General features: G+C 31.3%; 3 protein-coding genes and 1 long non-coding RNA gene across 7 annotated transcripts in view; 2 read left to right on the top strand and 2 right to left on the bottom strand.

Annotated features, from left to right (window-relative positions):
* The window catches only part of LOC113510718 (RNA polymerase II elongation factor Ell), a 64,656-nt gene extending 46,216 nt beyond the window's left edge, over positions 1-18,440 (bottom strand). For all 3 annotated transcript variants that reach the window (XM_026894227.3, XM_026894226.3, XM_052896344.1), the window contains exons 1-2: positions 18,062-18,440; positions 1,216-1,263 (exon numbers count right to left, since the gene is read on the bottom strand). In XM_026894227.3, the coding sequence (XP_026750028.1) occupies positions 1,216-1,263; positions 18,062-18,196 (183 nt within the window). In that variant the 5' untranslated portion in view covers positions 18,197-18,440. The remainder of the gene's footprint in view (positions 1-1,215; positions 1,264-18,061) is intronic.
* LOC128200971 (uncharacterized) lies at positions 2,887-12,635 on the top strand. The gene is made up of 2 exons (XR_008252996.1): positions 2,887-2,946; positions 10,510-12,635. It is a non-coding gene; the product is annotated as an uncharacterized LOC128200971 (long non-coding RNA).
* Positions 18,441-18,883: 443 nt separating the features above from the next.
* On the top strand, positions 18,884-21,081 carry LOC113510711 (tyrosine--tRNA ligase, cytoplasmic). Of its 2 annotated transcripts, none has more exons than XM_052896318.1 (2): positions 18,884-18,904; positions 19,323-21,081. In XM_052896318.1, the coding sequence occupies exon 2, from the start codon at positions 19,331-19,333 to the stop codon at positions 20,897-20,899; it is 1,569 nt and encodes a 522-aa protein (XP_052752278.1). In that variant the 5' UTR covers positions 18,884-18,904; positions 19,323-19,330; the 3' UTR covers positions 20,900-21,081. The 2 variants fall into 2 exon arrangements, with proteins under 2 accessions (XP_052752278.1, XP_026750019.1); XM_026894218.3 differs by lacking the exon at positions 18,884-18,904 and adding an exon at positions 18,915-19,239.
* A 2,335-nt stretch (positions 21,082-23,416) lies between these two features.
* LOC113510811 (uncharacterized) lies at positions 23,417-25,580 on the bottom strand. The gene is made up of 2 exons (XM_026894346.3): positions 25,285-25,580; positions 23,417-23,988 (listed from the first exon to the last, which is right to left on the bottom strand). The coding sequence occupies exons 1-2, from the start codon at positions 25,493-25,495 to the stop codon at positions 23,417-23,419; spliced, it is 783 nt and encodes a 260-aa protein (XP_026750147.2). The 5' UTR covers positions 25,496-25,580.
* Positions 25,581-26,499: the final 919 nt, after the last annotated feature.

Here is a 26,499-nt window from a genome sequence, read left to right on the forward strand (position 1 = left end):
TTTATAATACGTAGGTATTTGTGTAATACATTGGTTGTTACTAGGATTGTTTGTAGGCTTTTTTACCATTTGTTCTTTATTATGAAGTAATATATTATATTTTTTTATATGCTAATATATTAATTTTAACTTGGAATATCAAACGGACTATCTGATGGAAATTAGATTCATTCAGAACTTATAACATATATTCTTATCCCTATAACGATATAGTAATAAGTTAATGACAATTCAAATTAAGTTTGTTTCAATAAAGAATATTATTATTCTATCCTTTCCTTTAATTTCGCTTACACGGATGTGGTGTTCATTTACGTTAATAAAAAGGAAACCATCTGTAAAATATTATGTTTCTCAACCAGGTATTTAGATTTATAGGTTAAGAATCAATCAGTTTGTCCTATTATAGCGAACGGATAACCGAGAAACAATAAGAAAATAATTAACAGTAATTATAACATCTTTCCTAATAATTTCTCGTTTTAAATTGAATCATAATAACTATGTGCATTCGCATTAAAGGAAAATGATGTAATTATTTACTTGCATCCGCTAATTTGATTATAATGGGAGGACTCTACTAGGTAGTTATGTGTACTATCTACGTTATGTTGTTTTAGGCATCGTAATAAATTACTATTTACTTAGCAGTTTTCGTAATAGTGCAACCATGACATGACTGACTCAAGTAAAATATCAAATTGTCTACTTACATTATGCAAGTAAAGAGGTACACTTGAATGAATAAAATTTTGAATTAATTCGCTATTAATAATTAAGTATTGCTTAATAGTTGTATGAAATGTCCGAAGTGATAAGGTCATTGAGTTATGTAAAGTGTACGGATAAGTACGTGCATGATATCTAATTATTATATCATAACTTGAGAAACAAGGAGGAAACACATAGAAGTGAAAGGTTTTATGAGTAATCTATTATAAGAAAGATATGCATTTTTAAATAAATGTTTTGAAATATAAATATTATAACTTAAAAATCATATTTTGATATTTATTGTTTGATTGAAATAATCGAATGGAAACTTGCATCGTCTACGGCGACAAATTCTCTTACCGCTTCAAATTATTTTTAATTGCACAATAAACATTAAAATATTTTCCTTTATTTATTATATTCTTTTATTTTTGCATAACAATAATTTGTAATTAATAAGTGTGTAATCATAAACGCATATATATTTTGATTAGAACTTACCCCTTCATTTCCGGGTAGGAACTGTATCGTAGGTTTACCCAATTTGCCCTGAAACAAAAAGTTATATAAGTTAAGTAATACCTAATAAATGCGATATAAAATAACTAAACAACAAACTATGTAATAATAATAATTTTGTATCAAATACACAGTATTACTTTTGCCTATTCTACGTAATGAAATTAAATATGATAGGTATACAATTATGCAAAAATACTATAGCAGTTTCTAATTAAGTAATGGTGTTGTTGATTAGTCAACAAAATATTTTGTATCCAAACATTTTTTTTATTATATATATTAATCGATTTTTTTTCCCGAAACCCAAGTACCAAAAGGGTGGAAAAATTTATGGTACTTTTCGTATGTATTTCGGCTTTGAGAGACTTTATACGAAGCTGCCTGCTTGTCTCACTTTATTTTTTCTTTTTCGTTAAAAAGGCACCAAATAACAATGTAATTACTTGCTCAATACTATTAGGTTAGTTAATTATCCCAATTGTGACGTCACATAGGTGGTTAACTGTATCGCAAGAATTTGTGCGCACGGTGACCGAATATTTGATTGCCACTGTCGCTCTGTCACCATCGTGGTTGTTATAAAAATATGTATCTGTATAAAAATATATTTGTATGATTTAACAAAAGGAGTCGTCTTGAATCGTGACAAATTGACTATGGGAACGTACGTGGAGCAAACATATAGATTTACTTTCGTGTTGATAATAACAATAGATTTATTTTCTCTTCACAAATCATAACAGTAAAATACAGTGAGACATGCTTATATTAAAGTAATCAAATTATAAATATAATTGTGAGAGACTGGTGCTTGAGATAGGTATGAAAATACCTGTATTACAGGTCACCAGGTCATATAATAATAATCACTAAAATAGGTTTACAATTAACAAAGATATTATGTAACGTATACAAAAATTTACAATTTTCTTATTTTAAATTAAGCATTTTAAAAACAACCGTCTATTTGCATAAATCTATTTACAGATTATTTTTAAGACCTTTCCATTTACATTCATTCATATCAGCCGTTAACTGTCCACTGCTGAACATAGTTCCCATAAGCTAGGTTTTGCCAGTAGTTGTCACGCTTGGCAGGCGGATTGACAACTGCAGTTAGGTTTTTGATGACATTTTAAGAGGGACACTGCTGTCCATAACTAGACCATTAAGTTTCTTAGTTATCTCTTACGACGCCTACGAGAAAGGAAGGGGTGGCGCATTCTATATCGGGATCACATTGCTATGCGACCGCTATACGATGTACTCTTTCCACGTATGAGCCAAATATTCATACAGGCAAATTAAACGAATATAAACTGAACGCATCAATTTCATCTAACGTGTAAATATTTGTTTACACTAAAACAGCCAAATCTGACATTAATAGAGATAATACAGTTCGTCTCTAATTTGTTATAATTACTTAGTGACTATGTTGTAAAATCTATTTGTACTTTGCTTTAGGAGTGAAAGAGGTCAATGTAATGTATTTTGTAGGTTCAGATGAGAATCAATCAAATGCAAACTCTGTTAGTGTGTTGAATGAGTAAGAATATAGGGTCACGATTCATTCATCCCTAGAATGTCGTAAAATGCAAACTAAGGGAATAATAAGGCATGGCCGGCGCGGGAATTATACGCTATTTTTTTTTCGAGTCTTAGGGAGACCCTCGTGCCCCAGTGGAGGGACTTTGACGGACTGCTAAGGTAAATGTAAAATAATATAAAATACAATGTTTATACTATTATATAGGTTCATATTAAATGAAAACAAGCAATGACTAATGAAAAATACGCTTGGTTTTACAATAAACATAGATTCGATTGAGGTTACAAATGAATTAGCTGACTACAGCGTCATATATGGTATGTATTTACATCATTATTAATTAAACTTCATTTAAGGTAAACTAAGAAACAAAAATACAAGAATATTGTTCACAATATATTGTGTTAGTTGGAAAGACCTAGGAGTCAGAATTTGGGCTTAATTTTTATTATTTTAGTGAAAATTTTGTAATATAAATTGCAAAAGTATGATAGATCCTAAACATTGCATTAGGGATGTTATGCAAGTGATCAAAGAAAAAAACATAATAAATAAATAAAATTATTACAAACAAAACATTATACACTCCATAGGATTTCTTTTTACATTTTATAAACAAAGAAATAGGGTCAATGTGCTCATAATATCAAGTAACCATTTTCAATAACTAATTGTGACAATATCACAATAAATTGACGAGTAATTAAATATTGTAAGTTTTTATAATTAACTAAGCACCAATTTATATAGCTTTACTAATGAAAAAAGGAGTTTAGACAGTCAAAATTTCCACATAATTACACAGCATAACCTAATGAAACGGCGTAATTAGACGACAAGAAGCCAAACTAGTTGGGCAACGAGTCGGGCTGGCCACAATAAGCAAGTGTCGGCAAGTCTTGGTGTTGCACAACCGGCGATGGTCGAACGCGAGAAACATAACTAGGCTGGGCGGCAGTGCTGATGATGTAAACTTAAAAATTGCTTTAGTTACTTACTTAACCGCACGGCTCAATGTGAAATTCAACGAGTTGCATCGCCGTCTAGACGTGGAGATGAGAGGGGATAACCCGGAACTGGTAGCATCCATGGCCGTGACTTTCGTAGGCCCACTTTTAAGGAAAATAGAATAACAGACGGAGGGAGACAAGGAAACCGTGCTATATATTATCATCGACTTAAATTTTAGAAAACTAATAATGATCACAGGTCATAATAATATCAACTTCGGATAAAATTGTGTTGCGAATGCCCAAACCAGTTTCAATAGACAAGGTCACATTTGTATTAATTTAATTCCAATTCTAATTTCAAACACCCATAAGCTATATGTAAAAGAGCTGAACTTTCTGAAGGCGAAAAAATTTTAATTTATTGCAATACTAGTCTGTTATGTAATGGCAAAGTCTAGCAAATCTAATGGACTGGTCCTCAATGAGGTGACCTATTATTTTTGTCTCATATTGCAAATGTATCGACAGCTAATAATGTTTAATTTCAAAATATATTATCGGATAATAATGTATTTTAAATTAAAGATTAGGGTCTATTTAAGTTATATACATTAAAATTATGTAATGCGACTGTATAAAGTAAACCATAATGCGTCGTTATTCAAGTAACATCAAGCAACTTCAGAGAGCATTACGTATCTTGTAATTTAGTCAGATACCTATACATTGCAGTTTATAATAATTTTGTGCAGAAAAAAATACAAAGGTAATTTTGGCCTTGTATTGAATTGCTATGCTGCGTTGTAGTGAGGCAATATAATAACTGCACAAAGTGACCTTAGCGGAATATGTTGGTGACCTTTAGGAGAAAAAAATTACAAGCTTATATTTGCAAACAAAATATAAACCATCACAACATAGTATTAAAAGCTTTTTTTTATTATCTGTATAAAAGGAGAGCGACTATTTGGTTCAGAAAAAAAGGATTTAACTTCCTTATAATACAAACTTTTATATTGACAATAAAAATATTGACACATGTTCATAAAACATATTGTTGAGGAATTAAAATACTACTTTAGTAATATATAGATTTTTGAAAGGTAATATTTGTTATTATCAAACAAGCAAATGCACAAAGTGAACTAAACGATGATAATATTGGCTTCGTATAAAAAAAAAAAAAAAAAACTATTACATTAATCATGACAAATTAATATAGGATGAACATTGGATGAAACCATATTTATTGTAAAAAAAATAATCAAAATTGAAATTATCAAAGATTTCGCATAACATATTACACCAACAAGCATGTGGAATTGTTATATCCCTTCTTTTTGAAGTAGCTAAAATAGCAAAAGTGAATTTAAGTGATATTTTTTAATGATTTTTTTACTTTTCATACAATACACTAATTGTGCTTATTTGTTCATTTTTATCAACGCTATTTCTTCTGAAACCAGTATTTTATTAGTTTAATAGTTTTCATGCGCGATTTCGATTTCGTTTCGATTATACATATACATTAATTGACCAGGATAAAAATTTGCTTATATCCTTTATCCAAAATAATTGTATTGTAACATCTTTATTGTATATACTTTACATTGGACACAGATTGAATATACAACTATAATATTTGTATACCAAATTTTATTACCATTTATTAAACCGTTAAGGCTCTATATACATATCTGTGCCTCTAGTGAGAAAGGGTATAACTCAAGTTATAGCCTTTTTCTTTTTTAGGCTACTTTAAAAAAGCAAATTTTTCTCTTTCGAATGGTATAAGAATCGTAACGATATCTTTAAAAACAATAGAGATAGTAAACATGTAAAAGGCTACAATTAACAAAATATTTGTGGTAAAAAAGTCATAATTAGAAATAAAACTACAATATTTTACAAAAATTATTTTTGTAAAATGAATCAGTTCGATTTGAACCCTTTTACACCATTTAATAGCGATAATTTTTTTATAGCGTAAAATACACATCATTGTTTTTCTTCAATACTTCAATAAAATAGTTTTAATTCAACTTAAAACTATTTTCACATCATAATTTTAATATTTTTGTTAAGTGTGATTAGGTATAATAGAATTATTTTTAAAACTATAGGTTTTACACAAAAACCGACAATTTCATAAGAAAGAGGAGAAAAAATTACTATAAATGCAATCATTGACTTGTTCAATTAGCAAATAATAAAAGCAGCAGAATTTTTTTTCTTTATTTAAAATAGTTTTTTGGCTCTCCTGAAAAGTGACCATTTTGAATTGAACCCTTTCTCACTAGAGGCACAGATATTAGCCCTCAACTGTTTACTGCTGAACATGGGCTCTCCCCATAAGAGGAGTTTTGTTGTCACGCTGGGCAGGTAGATTGGCAACCGCAGTTAGGTTTTGGTGTCGTTTTAAAAGGGCCCATGCTGTCCATCTCTCGACCATTAAGTTCTCTTAGTCGCCTCTTACAACACATACAGGAAAGGAAGTAGTTAAGGCGCTTAGAGATAATAAAAAGAGAACAATTTTTCATTAATAAATATTAGTAAGGATTCAAAGACAGTCCAGGTATAAACCGAACGGTAAAGATAATAATACAATAGGTAGGTATAACAAAAAGATTTGGTTTACAAATTGTTAAACACTGACGAGTAAAGTAATGGCAGACATTTATGAAATACAATGAACAACTGTAATCGAGGAATGCATATTTCAATACTACCGGATAGTAAAAAAATGTGATGACAAGTGACCGCGCCTACCTGAGAAACGAAGTTCAGGTCGATCGAAAGTTGTTCGTGTCTGGTATTATTATCTAGTATCTATATTTGCTTTCTTTTATTCTTTTACAGTAGGTATTATAAATATTAGGAAACTAAGTACATATTGAACTATATTTTATTGTTTTGCACATTATCAGTTTATGTATTAAGAACAAGATAAAAGCATAGACAGTAAGGTTGTTAGACTGCTTTTCTAATCTTGAGTGTACTTAACCTCCCCATTTCTAATCGTCTATCCCTTTCTATGTGCATCGTTCATTTCTACGGGGCGGCATTCCTAAAAGTTGTAAATGATAGGACCTTCATAAAAACACCACATGATCCGACGGTTCATTTCTCTTTTACTACTGTTTTATGTTTACAGGATATTTTTCCTATAGAACTTTGAAATATTAGTGTATCAAGTAATTAAGTAAAAGTCTCTTTTAAACTTAACCTGAATTACGTAAATCTTGGGCTAGTGCTCGCAGCATAGATTTGCTGACATTTTGCAAACTGGTTTTGGTCCAACAATTTTAGTCTTAAACTTTATTAACACAGGTGTTTTAAAGGCAAGATAGATATTAATATTAAATAGTTTATGAATAAGGATTAGAACGAACGCCTATGTAGGGTAAATTTAGCATGCTTAATTTTTTTCTAAATAAAATAAGTAACTTTTAAACTATATCAACTTGATTAGTAAGCGTGCAAACCATAGTAAATATAAGATTATGGGGGCGAAGAGATTGCTCGGGATTGGGAATGTAGAACATCTGTTTGCAAGTAACATGCGAGGGACTACCAGGTGCCAAGGCTCGGGGCTTGAGGGGCGAAGGGTGCATCGACCCCGGACCCTATCGCGCGTGCTCACCGTCACGCATACTACCCATCTGTCTCAGACAAATCTTTACCTTCTATGGGTAAGGGTAGTAATTAAAATGTCGATTTCAGAAAACTGTATGCAGGTTTCTAAATTTATATGAATGAAGCAATGAATACTACTTTCACACTGATCCAGTATTAGGTAGATTTCGTTTCGTTCAGTTCGTCATTTTCCATCGTTTCAATTCAAACAAATTTACTTGAAATTGGTAGAATCGATTTGGCAAATTTTTTAAAGGCGATTTAAAAAAAAAAGTAATAAACAAGTCAAGAAAACCAACATATACAATGTTGATTTTCTTGACTCGTCTGTTAAAACTGGAAATTTATAAAGTCAAGTTTAAAAGTGCATAAAGATAATTTTAAACAATTTCAAGAGAAGTAACACTTAGCGTTCCAATACTACGTTAGATCTTTGCTAATAAATAGGGTTAATAGGGCCCATATTAATTTTGTTTTGATAAAGTATTTTTTTTGCAGAATAAAATTTTAAGTTATTTAATAAGAGATAAGACAAATCTTACCTGTTTCTATGAGAGTGCATTAAAACCAACTTCTATACCAAATACATATGTGAGATTATAGTGTATGTTGTTATAATTACTTTTTGGATTAATTATATATTAATAAAAAAAAGAAATGCAAATTCTGTATGTCATAACATTCAATTCTGTTTAAATAGCTGATTCATTCAATAAGGACGAGACAGATATAGTCTAATTTATAAACTGGACATACTATTTGCTCATTCTTCGGCTTTTCAAAAGTGATTCATTCACTGTGATGTATTCAAAAGTCAGGAAAAAAGTCCAGGTGGCTCGCTCACAAAGCGGCAACAAAAAACTGCCACTAGACTTGACTTAAGGCACACCAGTTTACTGAAATTTCAATTTTAACAGGTAAAGAGAATGTTGATAATCGTTTGGCAGGTATAAAGAATGGGCGCCCGTAATCTATAGGTCGCCACAAAAGATACATATCGCAGTTTAAACACGTGCATTGACTAGGGAATCACAATCAGGTGGGTGAACAGATCCGTTCTTGATGTTACAAAATAAATTGTTTATGTTGGCACCAGAGCCGAATGTATATTTAAGTAATATCTATATAAACATTGTAAGAGGCAATTTTCAATAGTAAATATTTTTGATTTAGATTTTAATAAGTAATCACCTTTGTCATTTTTATTTGTATATAGAGTACATTTATTATTTGTAAAGAATTTGTATTTTATTTATAATGAACTGATATAAATTAGGTACCTTTAATAGACCTAAGTAACATTGTAATTATTTAATTACTTGATATCAATAGTGTATTTAGTCTCGTGATGGAGTAAAAATATAATATGGTGCCACTTCTTTTCATGCCCTGGTAGTGGTAAGAGTCAACCAACGTAACAAATGTATGATACACAAATGTAAGGAACAAAATATCGATACATAACAACCCCATATTAAGTAACTTGGTCTATCTGCTGATAGTTAGCAAATGCCTGTCTTTAATAACGAGAGACTCATGCCCAGTATAGGGTTGACAATTTTTTTTTATACAACTTAGAATGGTAAACAAGCTAACGGCCCACATGATGGAAAGTGGTAACCGTCGCCTATAGACATGAGCAGTACCATGGACATAACAGAGTACACAGTTTCGCCCATGATACCTCCCATGCGTTGCCATTCCTGAGGACTCAGGTGTTATTTCTCTGTACCCTGTAAATTCATGCCATATCCCACCCTTCAAACAGAAACACAGCCATGCAAACACAACTGCTTCACGGTAGAAACACGATTGGGACAGAGGTACCCAAGCAATCGACTTTTGTACAAAGCCTCCCTCTGGTAAAATGACAATGGTTTATGGCTTTAGTATTAATAAAAGCTGGTAAGACTACGCAAGGTAGGTAACACATACAGGTAGTTTTAGAGATTATCCCGTTTATTGGCACACCAATAGGTATAATTTGCAATGGATTATGCATTCTATTTAATGTCCAATTACCTATTCTGCTACCTATAATTTTATAAATTGGAGAAAATACCGTTACTTAGTTTGAGCGCAATCAGTTATTATCGTCTTCCGTGGATATTCCGAAAACCTTTTCTAAACTGGATGCCTTGATCAAACGAGGAACCTCCGTATGATTTCAAATTTATAAATTTGAAATCATACGTCATCATCATTTGAAAGCCTATAGGCTTCAATGCTGTGCAGATTTCATGAAAATTGAGATATATTGGAATTATTTGGGATGTAGCGGATGATGGAGTATGAGGAAGACGTGTTAGGGTTAGCAAGTAGCAGTCTGTAGTTTCTGTCCCACATCAGACGTCTATTATGACTATAGACTAGTAATAAAATATTTCTTTAGTTGCTCTCAAGCAAGTACTTTCACCCGCAGTTAGGCCTTCTGAGTTTTGTCATGTCATGCGTACCTGAATTAGTTGCGAAACTAGTCCAAACTTGTAGGGGGGTTCATAACAAACATCAACTTTGTAAACTTTGGGCTTTTAATATCTCCATATTTAAAATTAAGCGTTTAAGATTATTCTTAATAATACAGAAGGCTGGATTGAACGAGTCAGGATAAGGGAAAGTAATTACGATAGTACAAAATCAATGTTAAATTTTTTTAAATAAATAAATAATATGTAAAATAAGTTCAAAATTGACGAAGATATCGTAAGCGTAAAATACACAAAAATATGGAAATGAGAATCTTTATGAAAACAGTGCATTCATAAAAACCACTGATATATTTATATTAAGTAAGATGCAACGTTAAGAGAATTAACCACTAATTAGTAAATATATCAGAGAACATATGATGGTGCTATGAGAATAATTTAATTAAATACACATTGATATCTTTTTTTAACAAATCATAGATCTACCGAAATGTAATAAACGAATAGACGACACAAATAAACCTATAGATCGACCGACAGACAGGTTGATTACAGAATAATTAATTAATAAAATTTAAATTTTGGTGCTCCTGATCTTGCGCTTCATAGGCTCAAATATACAGTGTAAGCTGCATAATGCCATAACGAAGGTTTTATGATGAGAGAGTAGGAAGAGTATATAAATAGACAAAATTTTTTACAGAACATTATCATCGACAGGAGATCAAAGAAGCAAATAATTAAGAAAAAGAAAACTAAGAAATGATTATGTGAATTGAGATGAGTCAAATTAAAGCTTAGGTATCGTGTTTTATATAAGAAATTACAAGTATATAATATAAAAACCCATTGTTACAATAATCAAATACCCGATAAATGAATTTGTGATGCCTAACAAGATTAAATTCTTAGATTTTAAAGAAAAAAAGTACAAGATTATTAATGTTTTTACATATATTACAAAAAATATGTTTCAGTTAACTGTGTTAAAAAAATTAACATTATATATTAACTTTTAGACTTTCCTGTTGCATGATTTATGATTTAAATGAGACTGAAATTTCGATGTCGACATAACGCAGGTAAATTATCGTATGTTACCACCTATATGGTCGCGTTAATTCCCATCTCTAATTAATCATAAACTAAAAATAACTTTCTGGCAGCATTAATAATTTTAAAGAGTACGTAATACAAAATAAGTAAAGTCAAAATAACGGAAATGACAAGGTATTTTTATTTTATCGCGAATGTTGATGTGTATATATATCTATAGGCAGATAATATTTATTTAAATCAGTCAGATTTAATGATCAGTGCTTATCCGAAGTTGCTCTGACATTTTGTACAAGTGCTTACTAGTATTAGTTATAAATGTAAAACTAAGTTTGTTTCCTTATAACGCCTTAATGGCTTTTTAACTAATCATTATGAAATTTGATAGACATATATTACATGGGATGTAGAAGGATATAAGGCTACTTTTTATCCCGGTCAGTAAACAAATCCTGGTTATGCGAATGAGGTCGCGGGTAAAGCTAGTGGTAATATAAAATAAACATGCACTAAGAAGACTAGAAATTTTTAAGGAAAAACCAAAGAACGCAGGTGAAGCCACGAGAAACAAGTAGTTTTATTATAATAATATATCTATTTTCTTTGAAAATTACTCATGGCATACATTTATTTGCGTATAGATAGATATATATTATATAGTCAGTTGATGTTACAGTAATTTCATTTGGCAGGCATATTACAATTTTACTACATTATTATATTAAGCGGTCGCCACTCAAGTGGCGTAAGTAAATGATGATGATGATGATTATATTAAGCAATTAGCTATTAATAAAATACTATTATGTAATGATATTAGGTACTATATAGTATTAGTCTAGTACCACTATCTATAATTACAAAAAGTGGACATGCCATATAAATTTTTAATATTTTATGAAAGCTATGCCATAAAATAACTTATTAATTATTAAGAGATATGAAGATAACTCTTATTATGTTTTCATTTGACAATGTACATTATATATTTTATAAAACATATATTTTATAGGATAGAAAAATTTTGACTCCTTGGAATCTAATTAAATGTCAAGGAGACATATAAAGTTAATAAGTAAAACCAGTTGTGAATGGTTGGAATGCATACTTACAAATTAAATGTGAAATAATCCTCCAGTTTACATGATGCAATAACAATTTATTATCTGTATTGTATTAAATATGATAATCTCCTATTTTCATATATAATTACAGAAATACAAAATGTCCCTTGACCATTACACTAAATTATAATAAAAGAAAAACTGTAATCCAGGAATACAGATTTATTGACTGAACAAGATTTATTAAGTACATATTTAGTTATACATGTCATGTTAAGGACATGTAAAGATTGACAGATACATAGATTAGCATGTTAATAATTGCTTATAATTCTTGTTATTTATAAAATATTGGAATGTCATTATGTGCTACTTGAAATCAATTATATACGAGAAGTTTTTTTTATTTTTGTTTCCTATGTTCCTAAGGAGATAACAGTAAGATGATGATGATAAGTTAAGAAAAGTTGTACTACTCAGTAAATACTGTACCTGGGTTTTGAATGTAAAGATAATTAATTAATTTGGTACCTATAATGAAAGCAGACCCTAAGCATATTCAGATTTAACACATGGTAGTATTAGATTAATATAATTTTGTCACAGAAATGACATGTACATAAATATTGCTAAATGACTGTAAAATATGCGAGATTTCATGAATTTGTTTAGTAAATGATATTCATAAATTACATTCTTATTTATGGAATTTAAACGTCTTAATATTTTTTTTTTGGGTATGGTTATATTTTTTTTTCAGTTTATGCACAATATGTATTGTGCATAAACTGAAAAAAAGTTGCATAAATATATAATATATATATTTTATGCAACTCTGAATAGCAAACAAGCTGATGGCCAATTTGGATATTTTATTTTACATGATTTGTAAAATATATCATTTTCCCATTGTAAAAGATGACATAAATAGTAAAAATGACCAAAAATTTTTTATGTAAGTAAACCATTTAGTAAATGAATATTGTTCTAGTTTCTGTTAATCTATTTATATTATTTTACACTTAGAGACTCCAAAAGCAAAATTTGGAATCAAATTACTGATACATTTATGTGGAATTCTTTCTATAAGTAATGTTTTAATCTCAAACCAAATTTTTTTTATAGGAAGAGTTTACTTCCATCTTGGTCATAGTACATTCAGATTTGCAGACTGAAATTAGTTTTTTGTATAACTAATTCCATATGGATTGTTGACCTATACAATCACAGTAATTATGAATATTTGTTACAGATTATTTCCAATGGTGTTATATTAGTAATTTTTTATATTGTTTAATAGATTTAAAAAAGGATGAGGCTTTATATAGTGTATTTTTATATTGTAGGCATTTTTTATGACACAGGGAGCAAATAAGCATTGGGGCTCACTTAATGGTAAGTAACTATCACCATTTATGAGTACTTGCATACACTACACTGCTGTTCTTTTAAAAAGGAATAATCTCTTTTCCTCAAGATTATGATGTTGTGTCAGTTCAAAATAAATTTATTTCAAAGTATGATTATGCATGGAAGAAAAAGACTTAAAAATTGCACAATGAAAGAATATTACTCATCTACATGGTTGAGATGGAACTTTAATTTGTGGCGGGTTGTATTTGTGTTGTAGATATTGTAATTCCTCGGAACACTCTCCTAATATATTATATAAAAGATGCATAGATATGCAACACAGTTTCAGTGGGTTGTTAAATAGTAAGGTGTTGATTATAAAAACTTGAGCCATGCAACATTGAATGCAATCTAATGGAAGAAGTTGGTATTGTAGTGCTCCAGCTTAATAGTGAGAACAATATTCTATATGTCGCTAAAGTTGAAATTTACACAATTGCAAGCAACATTATGGTTCCAGTCTTCAATGTCTATGTTAGAATATAGACAGCTTAATAAGCAAATCTCCAAGTGTATATGGCTTTACATACGCCCCATTAATACTGTATGCATTGAACAAGCAATACAGTGGAATCAAGGCTCCAAAGTGTTCACCAGAGATTTGGCTATGTATGTTGTCTGTTGACAGGAGATTGAAATAGATCTCAAACAGCTTGAAAACGACAAGGCACCGGAAAAGAACAGAATTACAGCAGAGTTTCTAAAAGCAGGTAGAAAACCAATAGTTGTAGTCCTTCAGAAGTTATTTAATTTTGTCTCCTATAACGGTGTTACGCCCGAGGCGTGAAGTAGAACCTGCGATACTGCTATTCTTCAAGAAGGGTATCAATCCCTTATAGAAGAACTATAGACCGATGTCCCTTCTGAATCGCGTCTACGTACTGTTTTCGATTGTCCTGACCCATCGTCTTACCCGCAAACTCGACAACTTCCAGCCACCCGAACGAGCTTGCTTCCGAAAGGGTTTTAGTACCATAGACCACATACATACGCTACGGTAGATTGTACAGAAGACCGAAGAGTATAATCTGCCAATATGTCTGGCGTTTGTGAACTATGAGAAAGCCTTTGATTCGGTCGAGACTTGGGCGATATTACAGCTATATACCAGAGGTAGACTTTGTACAAAAGTCGATTGCTTTGGTACCTCTGTTCCATTCGTATTTCTACCGTGAAGCAATTGTGTTTGTATGGCTGTGTTACGGTTTGAAGGGTGGGATATGGCGTGAATTTACAGGGTACAGAGGAATAACACCTGTCCTCAGGAATGGCAACGCATGGAGGGTATAATGGGCGAAACAGCATTCTCTGTTATGTTCATGGTACTGCTCATGTCTATAGGTGACGATTACCACTTAACATCAGGTGGGCCATTAGCTTGTTTGCCATTCTAAGTTGTATAAAAAAAAGCTACATTAGTAGATGTTTTCAAAATTTTGAACTGGAAAAGATACGGTATAAACATCAATGGCGAAAACATCACTCACCTTCGATTTGCTGATGACACCGTAATCATTATGGAATTCCTGGAGGATTTAAATACTATGCTTAATGACTTCAGTAGTGTTTCTTAACAGGTAGGAACAATTTAACAGGTAGGACTAAAATCATGTATAACGTTCATGTCAAATCTATATCGGTTACTATTCAGAACACTACACTCAAAGTTGTCGACGAGTATGTATACCTGGGATAAGTTGTGCGAATAGATAAGTCCAACTTTGACTGAGAGGTCAACCGAAAGATCCAACTTGGCTAACAGAGTTTGAAAAACTACGCCACATCTTTTAATCCAAAATACTTCAAAGTTTGAAGACGAAGGTCTTCAACCAGTGTGTGTTGCGGGTAATACTTATGGAACTGAAACATGGTCCTACATGATTGCCTGTATGCAAAAGCTTCAAATTACTTAGAGGGCTATGCTCAGAATTTCTTTGCATAATAGAATCCGAAATGAGGATATGGGCAAAGCAAGTTAAAGTAGCAATGGGCTGGTCACATGGCTTGAAAAATAGACAACTGATGGGGAGGAAAGGTATTTAAGTGGTGATCTCGTACGGGTAAATGCAGTGTAGGACGATTCCTCACTAGATCTCAAATGTATAGCAGGGAGTCAGTGGATGCAAGTGGCTAAGGACCGTTCCTTATGACAGTCTAAGGGTCTATGTCAAGCAGTGGACAAATAATGGCTGAAATTATGAAAATGAAATTTTAATGAAATACTGTCAACATTTAGAATGTAGTAGCATATATAATTATGTAGTATCGGTATTCTGAGAGGATGTAGTACTTTCCTAGTGGACCAGGCCTATTCATGCTGCAATACCATATTCTGCCAATTACGCACACATATTTAGGATTCTTTTTGTGATAGTCAGAGTTTACTTCTTTCTTGATATGGCTCATTTCATACTTTTTGGAAATTACATCCATAAGCATAAAATTGTGTTTTATTAGTCGATGTACAAAAAAACATGCTGTTATTATTGGATTATATAACCACATTAATTTATATTCTCTTTTTATAAACACACTACTAAAATATACTATCAGTTAACAGAAAATTAAGAATAAGTAGCGGTTTTGAATGTTACATGATTTTGCCTCTGTTCTCTAAACATCTATACCAAAATCTATATTTCAGTGAATTTTCTTAAGTAATTTACTATAAAATTTGTAAAATGTGTACTTAGTTCCAATACTTTACCTAATATCAAATAACAAACTGTTATCAGTTTTTAATTCAGTTCATTTCTTAAATAAAATTAATCTAGTGACCAATGGTTTGTTTTGGGTATTACTAGTATGAATTTAAAACTCGGTTATCTGAGAAAATATCTTATGTTTAGTTAAAATTATTACAAAAATTTATCTACATATGCAGAATTGTAATGAAAACAGTAATGATAAAAGGGTCCCAAAGAACCCTTTTAATATAGGAGTGATAATTTTCTACTTTTTAAATAGCACAAAACAAAAAGGAAATTTATTGCATATCATTTAAAAGTCATCATCAATATGACATATTAAATTCTAGCAAAATAAATGTTTTCTCAACTACCAAAAACAGGCATTTTTATATTTATTTTTTTAATGGGTAATATGAATTTAGGCTTATGCTTGCCGTGTGATCCCCGCATGGAATAGGCCATCCCTTCTTTTCCTGTGGGTGTCATAAGAATCAGTTAAGGGAGGGTGAGAGATTGGCAGCTGCTCTTAAAACATCTCTAAAGTCTAACTGTGGTTATCAAGCATGGCAACTACTGGCAATACCCTCAACTGGAAGGCCTATGTTTAGCAGTAGACAGTAAAAGGCTGATATGATGATAAATATAAATTTAATATTTTATCTTATATTAAATTTATATTTATCATCATATAAATTTAATATAAGATAAAATATTAATTATAAAATAACAGAAATATAGTAACAGCTGATATTTTATTTTATTTTTAGTGTTCCCAAATATCAATATATAAATTATCTACCAGAGTCCCTATCTCTGTGAAACTTTCAATTGTGTTAAAACATGAAAATATTAAAATTATAAAAAAAAAAAAAATTCAGATATAAAGGATAGGAGTGTTTATTATAAAAATATATTATAAAAAAGACTTTTTAATCCAATATTTATTTCTGAATCTTTGGCAGTGTTTGTCCTGGAATGTTCCATGTCATATTAGGTTTGCCATAGTCAAAGTGAATTTTTAAATAAATATCTGAAATAACTAGGTCTTTTGTACATAAGTATGTATCTATTAGTTTATGTAATTGGACTACCAGCGCCATCTTACATATAAATGATAAACTGTGTTGATTTGTTTCTATATTTAATTAATATCTTTATCTATACCTGAGAGATGAAAAAAAAATTTTTTTATTATGATGAAAAAGTAATAATTAATAATAGTTGTATGTGTATGAGAATTATTTATTTATTACAAAATGTAGACTCAGGTCTATTACAAAATGCAGATACAGAAATTGGACTTTTCTAAATTTTATTTAGACTTATTCCACTTTTTTACAAGTTAAAAATTCATGAGAAACTATAGGAAAAATACATAAATGAAAATAAAAGTCAAATCAACAATAATTATCTGCTTGAATTATCTTTATCCTTATCAGTCACAACATTAAAGAGATTGTTAATTGATATTCAGAAATTAAATTTCTTGAATTTTCAAATGGAATCAATCATTTAGAAGTATAAAGAAGAATTTTTTAATTTGTGTTTATTACAGAAGAGTACAACATTAGTGGTATTTTTCCATTTTATGTAGGTACCTACCTACAACTATCAATGAATAGTGGTTGTTCTTGAATGTTTATAGTTCAGAATAAATTAATGATGAATCGTTCCAAATCGAATTTCAACTCAAAACAAATACTCAAATTGTAACATAACTCCTCTGAATACGTAGAATTCCGTAACAATAAGAGCAGAATTCTCTAATTATAGCCGTATGAAATGTTAAATCTGTGAAAATAACAGAGAACAATTTTTGCATGTTGACGTGGCGTGACATTGTAATATGGAGTCTAATGCGACCCCATCATGTAAACGTGTTAATTAATTGACTAATACTGTATTTAACTAATTTACTGTGTTAAAATTTAATAAAATTGCAATTTCATTTCGATTACAGTAATAAGTATGGCGCCTCTGACATTGTTACCTTATCTATATTTTGGTACGACAATATGGCGATTACACTTACCTTATTATTTTTAATAAAATCTTCAATAGCTTTCAGCGCTGAATCCGTTAATTTCACAAACACTAGTTCCTTGTTTTCTTTATAACTAGATTCCGATGATAACCCATACTGAACACCTGCTGGCAAGGCCGCCATTTCTTAATTCACTATTCGCACTGTTGACCAGCTGACTCCTTTGCTAGCCGTCACGATTTATAATCATTCACACATTTTCTTAACCGTAATCACAGATTCACAACCTATATAAAATTATAATTACAACAACAAAAGGGTTTTTACTAGTCCAAATTATTCTTTTTGTAAACCCATCGACTCGGCCTTTGTTGGCAGCGCTCTTGTGTCTGCAAGGCCGCACTGACTGTCATGCGCAATGGCCAGTCTTGCCACATGCAATGTTTGGTTTTTACCCAAACGTCAAATATTTTTTCCCCAAATCGATACAATTTTAATAATTTTTACCCAATCACTAACTTGTATGTTGAAAAACATATATATAATAAGTTTTTCACATCATTTTGTTGACGACGAAGAATGAAAAATCTTCCTTGCATTTCTGCTTTTACTTTGATCTATCTTTCTTTTATTTGAATCTATATTGTACCTTCATTTATTATATTTATATATATATATTATAAATACTCAAACTATCCAAAAAAATTACAAATTTCTTCAAGCCCATTTTATTGCACTCCAAAAATTTATCCAAGAATATTAATTTAAATAATTTCGTAAACAGAAAAAAATTACCCATTACTGCAAAAAAATACCTAACCTGGCAACACTAGCAATGGCGCTTTTGACTGGAAATACGAGCATTCACTGCGACACTAGCGCCAATTATCAGTTAGTAACAATTATTTTGTAATTGTATCTAACTTCACTTCATATTTTCTTCAATATTTTTCTAATTTTTTCCAATAATAGCGAATAAAATTTGTATTTTGTTGAGATAGAATTACTAATTTATGTATTTCCGTCTGTTTCCTTAATAGATCTTATAAATAACTTTATTTTTTAACATAATAGTAATTGCGAATTTTAGAGGTTAATCCTCACTTTTTTACATTTCATTGACGTGTTAAAAGAAACTTTATTAAAACTTATTTTTTTTTAATATTAAATTAAATAAGTAATCTAGTTATATAAAAGATTCTTGGAAAATAAGTGTAATACTTACGGTAAGTTAAGATATATAGTAAATTTTTTATAGATATCAAGTGGTTTAAGATTTCATCATTTACATTCACTGATCGACTTACAGATTTCACCATGGCGAATTGGGAAGAGAAAAAGCACCTTATAGTTCGTAATCTCCAAGAAGTTTTAGGGGAAGAAAAAATCAATCAGATTTTGAAAGAAAGGGACCTCAAAATTTATTGGGGTACAGCTACTACTGGACGGCCCCACATAGCCTATTTTGTACCCATGTCTAAGATTGCCGATTTCCTTAGGGCTGGCTGTGAGGTGACTATTTTATTTGCAGATTTGCATGCTTATTTGGATAATATGAAGGCACCTTGGGATTTATTAATTCTTCGCACTCAATATTATGAAGCTGCCATTAAAGCAATGCTTCAGTCCATTGATGTACCATTAGAGAAGTTGAAGTTTGTCAGAGGTACAGACTATCAGCTTAGCAAAGAATATACCCTAGATGTCTATCGTATGTCTTCTGTTATTACCGAGCATGATGCCAAGAAAGCTGGAGCAGAAGTAGTGAAGCAAGTAGAGCATCCTCTGTTAAGTGGTTTACTATATCCTGGGTTACAAGCATTAGATGAGGAGTATTTGAAAGTTGATGCTCAGTTTGGTGGTGTTGATCAAAGAAAAATATTCACATTGGCTGAGAAATATCTTCCATCACTTGGATATGCTAAACGAGCTCATCTTATGAATCCTATGGTACCTGGTCTAACAGGTGGGAAAATGTCAGCATCTGAGGAGGACAGTAAAATTGATCTTTTGGATAGCCCAGCTAATGTAAAAAAGAAACTTAAGAAAGCTTTTTGTGAACCTGGAAATATTGTTGATAATGGAGTACTATCCTTCAGTAAATATGTTGTATTTCCATTGTTAAAACCTGGTGAGACATTCAAGATTTCTAGAGCACCAGATCATGGTGGTGATATTGAATTTTCTAACTATGATGACTTGGAAGCTGAATTTGCAAAGCAGAATATTCATCCTGGAGATTTGAAATTGTCTGTTGAACAAGCTATCAATAAGCTCTTGGGACCAATTCAAGAAATATTTAAAGATCCCAAACTTCAGGAGTTATCCAAAAAGGCATATCCACCATCAACTAAAACTAAGAGTAATAACAATAATGATGAAATTACTCCATCAAAATTAGATATCCGTGTAGGTCATATTGTAGAAGTTTCAAGGCATCCAGATGCAGATGCATTGTATGTAGAAAAAATTGATTTAGGTGAAGCAGAACCTAGAACTATTGTATCAGGTTTAGTAAACTTTGTACCTATAGAAGAAATGCAAAATAGAGATGTTGTTGTATTATGTAATTTAAAACCAGCAAAGATGCGCGGAATAGAGTCAAAGGGTATGGTGTTGTGTGCTTCAGTTGATGAACCAAGACAGGTGGAGCCGTTATTGGCTCCAGAAGGTAGTAAGCCAGGTGACAGAATTGTTGTAGAAGGATATGAAACTGGGGAGCCAGATGATGTTCTTAATCCCAAAAAGAAAGTATGGGAAAAATTACAAATTGATTTGAAAACAAATGATAATTTACAAAGTGTTTGGCAAGGAAACAGACTTATAAGCAAAGTCACTGGAAATCCTGTTACCACTAAGTCTATTAAAAATGCTCCTATAAAATAAGTATAATAATTGTATGTTAAATGTCAGGCTTTTAAATTTAATTTGCTATTAACAATTATTCCTCTATTGCTTCAGTTTTAGTAATGCTAAAAGCTGTTGAAATCTTTTATTTTGTATAAATTTATTTTATACCACTGTTATAATTTAATAAACAATAATTGTCTTTTCTTGTATCAATTTAATGGTGGTTTAATTTCCATATAATTTACTATGTAATTATAGAACTTGTGACGCCATCTATCAGTAATCTTGATTAATATATATTGTGTCGACATCCAGAAACTTCGAGATAATATACATAGTGGAGATACAGATGGCGCTTTTAATTTTTATAATTCTTAATTCCAAGGGGTTTCTAGTCTACTAAAAACTTTTTTATTTGTAATGAGTTGAAAATAGGGCAAACTTCCCTGCACTATCGGTATATATACTGATGGGATAACAGTAAATGATAAGAGGGAATGAAATCAGGTTAGTTAACCTATTGATGTGGCGAATTCACTCGGAATTATCCATGATAGTTTCCAAGGGAGATAGCGAAGAGTTCCATTTGACAGGGTAATCTGCAATGAGGACTGACGCCTACACTATTTAAAACGTAACGTGTTGTACGTTGGATATAATGAATTCTATAAAAGTGAAAGGTTATCACTGAATGTAGTCTAACAAAGACTAACCTCCACATTCTTTTTCTCTCTAGTTATAATTAGATACAGTCGAGAGCATTTTTTTTTTCTATAAGAATTATCGTTACAAAAGATTAGGCTTTAATCTTGAGAGTGGTAAAGTAATAAAATGAATTTACAGCCATTAATATAAAAGGCGTTAAACATTTTTTTTACTAAGTGTGGCAATACGACAATATCGGGCAATGTACTGATTTTATGACAATTTAGCAGAAAACATCATTGTCACAGTTAAAATAATAATTAGGTGGTATCGACAAATTGCTGCTTGTTTGCAAATTAAATGTACGCGACTAAGTAAATAGATATAAGAGTTCTAAGTAAATGTGATAGCAATCTTGATGTAAGCATGCCTCGGATCACAAAATACATTGGCTACCTATATCGAAAGACGAATACTCCAACGAATACGAAGTTCCAACACTCATTCCCGATTTCTTATGTATTTAAATAAGACTATGTTTAGTATGTTTAGGTAATAGATTTCTCGTAGATTTTTACGAAAAAGTAGAAATTTTTTTACATAGATACAAAATCCTATTTCAACACAGTCTCTCAATGAATATTGATAACAGGCTGTTGCGACATACAGTATGTAAAAATATATTATTAGGTATGATAAAGTATGAATAACAGGCAGTAAAATTGATTATATAAGTCCATTTTGAGTAGTGACGGATGTACACATTTTTCGATAATAAGCTATTCAAATTTTGCCACTAAATTGTAAAGATTAGTAGGGACCAATTTGTACAATTCAGTACTCTAGTTTGTTGTAACTCTTAACCTTAAATTTTCCATCCTTATAATCTGCCGCACTAGGCTCCAACAAAATTAAGTTAAAATTAAAATTAACCTATGGAATGGTACTAAAGCATGTCATGTTTTCCTTCAAGTACTAAATATAAAACGTATTATATATTTTATATTAATCAATGGTTTTTTTTTGATGGGTGAAAATGGTATGGTAACCCCGTCTGCGCTAACGGGATACGCTGGCGGAGCACCAGTGAAGGGTGAAAGATGAGAATGTAAACAGGCCAGTTAGCCCATCATGATGAATTCATCAGGAATTAACCATGATAGTTTCCAGGGAGAACCGCGAGGAGGTCGACTTGGTTGGGTATATTGCAAGGAATAGGATTCTCAGTCTGCATTACTAACAATCCCTTCCCCCCCCCCCCCCCCATTAATCAATGGTTTATAAAATGAATTAATCCATCACTTATTATTGATTAAATTCCTATTGCTATACTCGTATACGAATATTTTCACTCTCTAGGAAAGGAGAATATCATCATACACCTAGACCTATCCTTCTCCTACTCACACTCGATTTATTTCAAGTTCATCTCCAGGATTTTGAGAGAGACAATAGACTTCTTTTTTGGTCCTTGAAATCGGAAGTAGTGGTGAGATGTAATATTCTTACTTCATTACCACACGAAGTACCATAAAATTAATATAAATTCTGGATGAAAAAATAAAGAATCTGCATGGATCCTATTTAGTATTAAGATATGGATGATAAATAGAAAATAAGATCTACGTTAGTATTATATTATCTGTTGTATAGACTTACTTAAAAAATCTCTTTTTAATGAGTGATGTTGGAATGATAATCCCGCATGGCTATCAACATACGCTGGCGGAGTATCAGTGTGGGATGATAGGTGAGACTGAAAGCAGATCCGTTCGTTCATCATAGTCCATAGTCGATCTGATAGCAAAATATATACCCTATACATATTGCTAGCAATGGGGATGTTAGACCCCGTTATTAACAATCCTTTTTTAATAAAACAATATATTTAAAATAAAACAAATGAAGTTAGAGAGGCTCGGATTTTATTTGATCATTTCCAAATCTATGTTTTTCTTCGTGCTGTTCTTTCGCCCATTGAAATATATTAGTATCGCACAGGTTTGGCGTGTCTACTATTTCATCAATTAACGATAGAACTTTTCTTCTAAAGGCTCTCATTTGGCTTTCTGTTAATTCATTAATTTCTGGCAATAAACTAAGTAAGAACATTTTTCTTGATTCGTCAAATCTCTCTGCGGGGCAATGTTTTTGATGTAAAATTTTTGCATTATTTTCATACTGTAATCTAATTTTCTTTCTAGGTGGTTCTAGATTTTGTTGCATATCCGATTCTAAGTAGTGTTGTTGTGGAGATTGTCCACTTTCAACTTGATTGTCCAGGTATTCATCGTCGGTGTCATTTTCTATAGGCGTTTGAACCAAACCGAATTGTTTTGATAATGGTTTAACGAACGGTAGAACGAATTCCATGTCATCATGTAAGTAATATTTCTTTTTTACAGAACCATCTGCATTTGGCTTCAAACTTCTTATGAAACCGTAGCGTAAATTCTTCCATTTTTCTTTACATTCTCCAACTGAAAAATAAAATATAATTTTACGTTATTTTCATTTTCAAATGTGTTCAAAAAGGAGGAGGTTACAAATTATCGATAGTATGAATAAAAATTTTAAATTATTTATTTATCTATATTAAAATAATAAACATGTATTTATTTATTTAATGATATTATCATGTATTTAAAGATGAAGAAAGGATATAACGGGTTTAAATGAACAAAGTAGAATAAAATTTAGTAGGTCCAATACCTACCACTAACGAACAAATATAGAAGTAAGCAATTCACCCCTTTTAAAATTAATCTCTATACTATCTAGTTTCTCCTCGATAAATACAGAAACACAGTGACAGTGATACATATCAAATTATTGCAATAACTCATTGCAAGAAAATGCCACTCACTTTCCTCCTTTATTAAAAGGGTACAAATACGGCGACGCAGCTGAAAATGAGTCATTCGCAGTTTAGGTGTCAAAGGTTTAACACTAGCAGCGATCTATTAATTTGCCTAAAGATGTCTCCTTTAGAGGGGAAATACGTATCACAAAACGTGTGTGGACGAAATGACAGCCGGAGATAGATGAGTAATATGGAAGGTTGTAAAACTTCTAGTAATCAAAATAACATCTAGTTCAGTAAAATAAAGCAGAATAAAATAATGCAAGGGAAAGGAAAGTTGCTTGCATACTTTACAAATATGAATAGTTTAAATACTTATTTTACGGGAAATCAGATTTAAAAACTTGTATTACTAACTAGGCAGGTACAACTCTAAACTTTTATTGAAATAAGTTTTATGTAGGAACTCCGAATTGAAATTTATTTAGAGCCAATGAGGCTCTATAGTCTGATTAAGGGTAAAAATTGTTAAATAAATTACCTACATACAGTTGCGGCGTGTTAGTTACCTATTTAAAGTTATATTTATGTGTAGATTTATTTTCTTTACTTCATAGCAACAAAATAACTTTAGATATACGTATCAACTGTATCAAGTAAATCAAAATTTGAAAACATACGAGTACATAGTTAATAGGTATTATTAGTATAATTAATAATACTATTTCATGTAATATATAAAATTAAATTGAACTCGCATTAGTTTTATGGATTTTAACCCATATAGCTTAGTATTAAAGATTATAATAGCATAATAATATTATACCACAAATTACCATGTTGGTCGCGACCGACGTTTATAACCAGTTACAATTGACCTCAACGTTCGATTTTGATCTTTAGCAGTATATTAATAAGAACGACCGTACGTAGCATTGATGTTCGGGCGTTATCTAATGTAAAACGGACTCACCTGATAGTTTAGTTTCGTTGGCAACTTCGTTCCAAGCTCTGTCCGTGAGTTCTTTTTTGGAGTAATCACTCAAGTTATAGTTGTATAAACAAGGAAATCTTTCTATGGTTTTGACCAACACTAAGTTTTTGTCACCCATGTTTTTAAGGATGATGACGCGACGCGACAAGACATTGGCGATGCTCGCCGGGCAACTGGCGGTGGAGCACATTATTCGTTTGGGGGCATGTCGCCGACATGACGCGACGTGGCGGGAAGCCAGTACGTAGTGTTGCGTTGTTGTCGCTATGACGCAGTTTCTATACATACATAACACGTGGTAGTTTGTAGGTATGTATATATAGTATAGTCGCTGATAAACTCTACGTGGCGTTTAGTGCATATCGTTAGATCTTACTTATGCCTGATATTGTTAATAATAGAATTGAAATTATTATATTATTATAAGAAATTTGAATATTATTAGTTTTTTATAAAAGGCATATATGTTCTCTCGGATTCCCAAAGAGGGTTGACGTCAGGCAGGCGGCCGGTCGTAAAACTATAAGCCAAATCTTATTGTAATATGTATAAAAACATTACGCCGACCCCAAATAATAATTGGGATAAGAGAAGGACGATGATATAAAAATTTTTAGTATACTCTATTATGCCCATGGTATTGTTTATGTCTATAGGCGACGGTTACCACTTTCCATCAGGTGGCCCGTCAGCTTGTTTGCCATTCTAAGCTGCATAAATAATTAATTTAGAAATGGCAACGCACGAGGAATGCTATGCGTGTCAGAATATCTGTGTAGCTTATAGATGTCGATAGTTCTCGACTATCATTTACTAGGGTGGCTGCCAGCTACTAGAAAAGTTAAAACTTGGTACATTATTTATACATACATTCGTAATGAAAAAGGTGTTGAATTTAATTCTTTATAGCGACTCTAGCGTAAGTATCTACATACATGCATAAAAATGTCCATAAAAAATATTTTGTTGACTGTTGTCATAGTTACTGGAGAGTTTATCAAAAAATTTAATAGAGTCCGAGTAATATAGCAGTGAAACCTTAATGAATTATGAATAGTATTTACTACTCAACAACATCAGTTTGGTCCTGAAATGTCAAAACTTAGACGGATGGATTCTATAGATTTCTTCCAATTTCTCAAAGGTTCTCTTTAAGTTCTATGGAATCATTTCGCCATTGTATGTTCAATCTTT

Source organism: Galleria mellonella, unplaced genomic scaffold (genome assembly GCF_026898425.1).
Source record: "Galleria mellonella isolate WM207_F2 unplaced genomic scaffold, CSIRO_AGI_GalMel_v1 utg32, whole genome shotgun sequence".
Taxonomy (NCBI): Eukaryota; Metazoa; Arthropoda; class Insecta; order Lepidoptera; family Pyralidae; genus Galleria; species Galleria mellonella.

Bases quoted from the DNA above. Each gene is read 5' to 3' on its own strand.
- LOC113510811 (XM_026894346.3), bottom strand. From the start codon at position 25,495: ATGTGCTCCACCGCCAGTTGCCCGGCGAGCATCGCCAATGTCTTGTCG. The intron at 23,989-25,284 runs GTGAGTCCGTTT...TTTATTTTTCAG, and splicing joins CAACGAAACTAAACTATCAG to TTGGAGAATGTAAAGAAAAA.
- LOC113510711 (XM_052896318.1), top strand. From the start codon at position 19,331: ATGGCGAATTGGGAAGAGAAAAAGCACCTTATAGTTCGTAATCTCCAA.